At 33.2% G+C, this 6936-nt stretch overlaps 2 protein-coding genes across 3 annotated transcripts in view; one reads left to right on the top strand and one right to left on the bottom strand.

Moving 5' to 3' along the window:
• LOC117111252 (formin-like protein 3) overlaps positions 1-6660 on the bottom strand; it is a 14457-nt gene extending 7797 nt beyond the window's left edge. The window contains exon 1 of the mRNA XM_033254163.1: positions 6475-6660. The gene's annotated coding sequence lies outside the window, so the exon portion shown is untranslated. The remainder of the gene's footprint in view (positions 1-6474) is intronic.
• Positions 1-6936, top strand: part of LOC117111251 (DNA polymerase epsilon catalytic subunit A-like) — a 28697-nt gene that overhangs the window by 2761 nt on the left and 19000 nt on the right. The window contains exons 2-10 of one of the 2 annotated variants that reach the window (XM_033254162.1): positions 118-244; positions 664-744; positions 970-1107; positions 1729-1883; positions 2273-2411; positions 3800-3877; positions 3987-4094; positions 4614-4810; positions 5571-5690. In XM_033254162.1, coding sequence (XP_033110053.1) covers positions 118-244; positions 664-744; positions 970-1107; positions 1729-1883; positions 2273-2411; positions 3800-3877; positions 3987-4094; positions 4614-4810; positions 5571-5690 — 1143 coding nt within the window. Of the gene's footprint in view, positions 1-117; positions 245-663; positions 745-969; positions 1108-1728; positions 1884-2272; positions 2412-3799; positions 3878-3986; positions 4095-4613; positions 4811-5319; positions 5440-5570; positions 5691-6936 lie in introns of both variants that reach the window. The other variant, XM_033254161.1, reaches the window with a different exon arrangement.

Raw genomic sequence — 6936 nt, 5'->3', positions numbered from 1 at the left:
TATATATTATTGTATTAAAAGAATGGTAATTTATTATACTCACATTTTACTAACATTTTATTTGACTGTTAATTGAATAGTCCATGCTCTATTATATTTTTTGTGGAACAAATACAGACAAGAAGACTCTTCAGAAGCACGTCTCCAACGTTCTGTTATTAATGATGAGATTGACATCAAGTATGGATTTGATCGATACAAAGACCCACAAGAGAGAGTTGGTTGGTTAATCAACATGCATCCGGTAAGTGAAGAAATAAAGAAATCATTAAATTATTCTAGGTATGCAATGTTTTTGGAAACCAAACAAATAAAAAAAAAAACCAGGTTCAATTAAACATCACTTTCAAACACTCGCTACTACTCACACATTTTTTGAACATGTGCCGTCAATTTACCAATAAAAATAACAGACCAACCAGTAAAAATTTATGTTGGTAGAATAAAAATAGCAATTATTAGGCCTAGGTAGCCTAGGCTGACCTTTTTTTAATAAATGACCACCATTCCAGTCCAGGCCTAGGCTATGATTATAAAACATTTAAATAATTAATGGAGAATAGGTAATGAAATGGGAATAGTAAAACAGTGCAGTTAATTTAAAATTACAATCATTATATATAATTCATGTTTAAATAATACTATTTATTATCTTTGCTATAGGCTGACATCTTGGATGAAAACAAGAAGCTCATAAGTGCCGTTGATTACTATTTTATTCAGGATGATGGCAGCAGATTTAAAGTAAGTTGTCAGTTGATAATTATATGTAGATAAGATAATATACGATAGCAACGCCACATCTGGCTTTTATGGGAATGAAGACTTAAGTCAGAAAAAAAGTCCTGAAACCTAGATCACTCATTGGAGGGTTTCTAAAATTTGTGTTTAAATTTGTGATTAACCCACCACACACCACCCAACCACCCAGTCTTGCCCAACTAATAATTTGCTTTTTATCTTGACCAGGTGTCCCTTCCTTTTAAACCATACTTCTACATTGCCACTAGAAAAGACTGCGAAAGAGAAGTGTCATCATTTCTTACCAAAAAGTTTGTAGGCACACTCAGCTCTGTTGAAGGCATGTCAAAAGAAGATTTGGATTTGGTAAGTCAATATTAAAATTTTACCCTTGGGTACAGAACAGTATACTGCATGGGTATAGCTCAATACCATAGAAGCAGTAATTGATCCAATTGGGTTGGACATGTAGTGCTGGAATCAAAGGTTTAAGATCTAATACATAAATAATCTTTAATCATGAATATTCATTAACATGGCCATTAAGTCAAAATTGTATTGACCAATCATAACGCAGATAGAAATGAAAAGTTTTTAATCATGTTTTCAATTCAGAAATGGCTAATTTACACATAATTATATGATATTAATTGCATTAACTTGTAATTATGGTAGGCATTGTTGCAACGGTATTGTGGTTAATAAACATTTATTGTTATTGAAGAATCTAAACGTTGCAAGCCCACTTTCAATTTAGGTTTCGCCACTCGTAAATTGTATATTTTGTAGTTATATTGTTTGCAAATGAATAAAGAATAATTTTTGGACCCCATTTGAAATAAATCAACTTTAGTTGATTTTTATGGGCCATCCATGCATCCATTCTCCATTTCTACTGGCAATTTTTATCTGATTTCAGAATGGATGCTAAGTAAATAAATGAAAAATAAATGAAATAAAAAATTGATGACTGACTTGTTCTCACAGCCAAATCATCTTATCGGACTAAAACGACCCTACTTGAAGCTTTCCTTCACAACCGTAAATGATCTTCAGAAGGTGCGAAGGGACATTATGCCATCTGTTCGAAAGAATCGTGAACGTGAAAAAACACAAAATATATACACCACAATGCTGACAAGGTATATTAAAACTGAAACTGATTAGCAGTATAAACAATATATAGTGATCATTAGGCATTAAATCAATGTTTATTCATTTTTGTAATGAATTTATTCTGTTGCTTTCCATAAATTGACAATATTCCATTGGTCTAATAGTTTATTTAATTCACTATTATGACAATGACAGCTCTGATGAAACTTGAGTTTTCACTGCACATTAACAGGCGGTGTTTTGCAATTGGCACATGAAAGTAGCCAGATGCATTACTGTAATGATAATGATTTATTCAGTAGAAATAGTGGCAAGGGTGATTTTTTTTTTGAGATCAGAAAAAGCCTTTCTGAAAAAAAGAATATTCTTATGCTACTCAGTAATATGACTTAACCTTTGAACTTTTCCTGTTAAGTAAACTGACTGGTGAAGAAGACAATTCATCTTCACATGCTTCAAAGAAGATATCAAACCAGATGGACAATATTGTCGACATACGTGAATATGACGTGCCATACCACGTGAGAGTGGCCATTGACAAGAAGATTCATGTGGTAAGGAGATGTATCGCTCAGTGGAAACACAGTTTATAAACCAATTACTCAGTCCACACTGTCAGGTTTTATGTGATAAATACTTGTTATTTGCCCATATATGGTTATGATATGACATCATCATGTCCATATATGGGTAGATCACACATATTTGATAGAACATGATAGTGTGGGCAGGGCATTGCACCCAGAGAAAAATGGCCAAAACATGCTGAAATGTCAAACTTAAAAAAATCTATTTCATTGCACTAAACTAACCTTTATATATCTACACACCATCCTATGCTGTTAGTTTCCCCATTTTCAATGTTAAAACAACACTTTTTAAGGATTTAAAGATAGTTTCTGCATGAGAAATGCCTGAAATCATAAACTTTAAAGGCTGATTTCTCATATATTGTTCTTTAAACAGCTGTGTGGTTAAACGCTTGCAACTTCATAAGGAAATGTCTGATTTGAATGACTTTTTTACCACTTTATAGCTATTATTTTACTCTCTAACACTGTATTAATAACTCAAAATCAATTTTTGCGACGAGTGACTGGTTTGGCTTGTCTTTGCCACATATACTCATGATGTGGCAATAATTTATTTATGATGTGATGTCATCATCACCATATTTAGACATGTCACATGTTTTTGTTAGATAATATGTAATAGTCTAGACAGAGCTTAAACCTCATTAGGAGACTGAGCAACTTGTTTTTGTTTTTGTCTTTATGAAATTAATTATAATTTATATAACCTATGACCACAGTGATTCATCCTAGCCCATGTGCCTATGGTAAATAAATAAACGTAATTAATCTATACCAAATTTTATGTGGAGTATGCATTATCAGAGACAAACAGGTTCTTAGTAGGTAATTCCTATGACGTTTGCCAGCTTTGTCTCATAATGCAGTTGGTGTCTGACTTGTAAGTGTTGTAGTTATTTATTTTTTAATCTACCTCGACCTACTTTCTGTTTTGTATTAATTAGGTCAAAAAAGGTTATTGTCACACAACCCTGACGAAATTCAGTACAATAACCGGACATAATAATAATAATATTAAATAATAAAATCTTTATTTACACACGGAAGCTTGTATCACCCAAGGGTAATAATAATAATAATAAGCTAATAATAATAATAATAATAATAATAATAATAATAATTAGTAATAATAAGCTAATTCGTAGTTTAAACTGAGCATGCCTGTATGAAGGTGATTCAACATAAGCAAACATATACACATCATAGGTTTGTGTTGGTTGACCTTGGATACATGTGCAGTTAAATTGGCTACACATCCCCTTACATATTACCTTCGATCATAGTTCCCATGTAGTAAACATCTTAAATACATAAGTAATGTTGTGTTTTATTCTATCTTTCTTTGACAGGGGCATTGGTATTCTGTGCGAGGGCGTGGTGCACTTCCCCCTGACATTCAACAACGAGATGATTTACTTGATAGACCGGTAGACATTCATATTTATTTATTTTCTATTAACTTACATGTAAATTTCACCTATTATTGAATTGAAGTTATTTCAACACTGACATTTTTTTTTTTACATTTATTTATAGGATCCTGTTGTCTTAGCCTTCGATATAGAAACCACAAAACTTCCTCTTAAATTTCCTGATGCAGAGACAGATTCGATTATGATGATATCATATATGATTGATGGACAGGTAAAGACTAAAACAGAAATGTAGAGTTTTCTTATGCAATTTTTTAAAAACTATTTTTTTTTACCATATTTATAGAGGGTGACCCTTTCAGCTTATCCTAGAAGTTCGGCTGATATTTAGGGGCCTTCTTAAATAAATGAAATAATGTGATGCTTGAGTCAGTGAAGTTTCTTTGAGAATCCCTGGGATTAAAAAGCAAGCATCTTAGCATCTTAACCACTTAGCTACTCAACTCCATATTTTGTTAAGCAACCATTTGTTATTTAATATAGTGAAAGATATTTTCATAGTCTTTAGCAGCTTTTGTCTTTTAATTATAAAAAAAAAATATTAAATGTTTTAAGATAAACATTTATTTGGGGCTGCAGAAATGATGGTCTTTAATTGGAGGTGGTCTTTTATTGGAAGGTCTTTAATTAGAGGGTGACCTGCAATTGTTTCATTCTGTTGATGTGTTAATATGATTAAAAAAAAATTACTAGACTGTGTTTACTATTGATATTTTATCCATTTTTCCAGGGTTATTTAATCACAAATCGTGAGATCATCTCAGAGGATATTGAGGACTTTGAGTACACGCCAAAGCCAGAGTACGAAGGTCCATTTATAGTCCTTAATGAACCTGATGAAGAGGCCCTCTTACATCGGTTTCTAGATCATGTTCTTGAAATCAAGCCAAATATAATTGTGACATACAATGGTGACCTCTTTGATTGGTAAGTTCCTCATTCTGTGTTTTAATATATGGAATTTAATTTTATAAAGATTTTGTTTTCGCATAAAGAAAATATAAAAAAAGGATTTTGTTTTCTGAAATTTCCATTTTTTAACAGCAGTGGTTATGATAACAGGCCATAATGAAATTTTATTTTTATTCTGAAAACCTCATCAGTTTTCTTTTTTTCAAAAACAATGAATGAGAATCATCTTAATGGGAATATCTAGGGGGATTGGGGCAGGGATTCTGCAGCCCCTTCCACACCCCCCCCCAAAAAAAAAGAAGCTTGCCTCCCCTAGTAACCCCCATTGAAAATGTCAAAGGCAAAAAAACATGTTCAAGTAATTAAAAAATCACATTATTTTGCAACCAAGAACACCTGGACTAAATTAATATCGACTTCTCCTTCGCTGCTGCCACCCCTCCCCCCCCTCCCTTCGTCAGCATCTTCATTTCAAGACTAATAGATATGTCAACTGGTAATCTTTACACTTGTTTCATCCCTAGGCCCTTTGTTGAGGCTAGGTGTACCCATTTCGGTATAGATATGTTCAAGGAAATAGGCTTTCAGAAGGACAGAGAAGGTGAATTCAAGGCTAGGCCGTGTATCCACATGGATGCCTACCGGTAAGGATCTTCATCTCGTGTTTATCAATCAATAAACCCCCCCCTCCCCCCCCCCCTCCCTTTGTCAGCATCTTCATTTCAAGACTAATAGATATGTCAACTGGTAATCTTTACACTTGTTTCATCCCTAGGCCCTTTGTCGAGGCTAGGTGTACCCATTTCGGCATAGATATGTTCAAGGAAATAGGCTTTCAGAAGGACAGAGAAGGTGAATTCAAGGCTAGGCCGTGTATCCACATGGATGCCTACCGGTAAGGATCTTCATCTCGTGTTTATCAATCAATAAACTACAGTGCACCCTCCAATTCAGGACCTCTCTACTTCAGAGACCTCTAATTCTGAGACTTCCAAATTTACAACTAACTAACCCTCTTGGATACTGAAACCCAGAGACCACCCGAACTGTAATTCTGTGTTCTTTGAAAACATCATGCAGGAAATATTCAATACGTATAAGATTGTGTAAATAAAATAAACAGGTCTACTAATCTGTTTTCGGAGTGATCAGTGATCTTAATATGATATATGACTATTTCAAATTTATATTTAGAATTGGCATCAAAAGAGTGAATGGCTAAAATACATGTTCCAAATAAATCAGTATAATAGAGACATTCCTGATGATGACATAATTAATGTCTAGGTGTGATTTTGCCCTACCTGACGTGGAAATGTACTGAATGCTCAGTACGTTACAAAACAATTGCAAAAAAAATCGCAAGTTGTTCTCAGGTGGGACTCGAACCCATGATCTGCAGATCACTAGCCTGGCATCATACCTCTAGACCACCAAGCTTGCGCCTGATGGCCAGGGTTGAATAATTAATGTTGAAATATTGAATCCCAACATGATGGTGTGTATTTCAATACTGGAATATGTATTACACTTTCATAGAGATTATATTATCAATTTGAGTGTTAATACTGATGTATTTAATTTTAAATGCAAAAGTAGCTAAATATATTTATTTAGTTTTAACTATTAATTTAATATTAGTAAGAGCCAACTTTAAAAACTAGTATATTAATACTCACATGCCCATCTGACAGATAAAATAAATATTAGTCCATGTTGAGTAATGTACTTTATACTGTGCAAGGTACAATCAATGTACAGAATATTGGAGTTTAAGTAAGTACTTAGTCAAACTATTGCTCGTATTCTTCAACAATGCGTGTAATGGCAACATAATATGTGATAGTTTTTTGCAAATTGGTTTTTAAAACCTGTAGTAAAAATAACAATGCATGCTGTAGTAGTTATGTAAATAAGATACTTTATATGTAAAATTAGGCCTGACAGGATGTACAAACTGCATTATTACCTATCTGAGTTTCCTTTGATAGAACAATAGAAAATGAAACTTTGGAAGTGTGCAATTTAAAAGTGCCCTGAAAATGTGCAGGAAATTAACTTGTCATTGGAGTCGTGTATTGTTCATATGATATTCCGCTTCCATCAACTAAAAATAGCTTTTATTTCCAAATAACCCTTTT

This window comes from Anneissia japonica, unplaced genomic scaffold (assembly GCF_011630105.1).
Source record: "Anneissia japonica isolate Jap-2015-1 unplaced genomic scaffold, ASM1163010v1 scaffold288008_len1385354_cov213, whole genome shotgun sequence".
In the NCBI taxonomy this organism is placed as follows: Eukaryota; Metazoa; Echinodermata; class Crinoidea; order Comatulida; family Comatulidae; genus Anneissia; species Anneissia japonica.
Note: the sequence above shows the minus strand (reverse complement) of the source record. Positions and strands in the feature narration are given on the sequence as shown.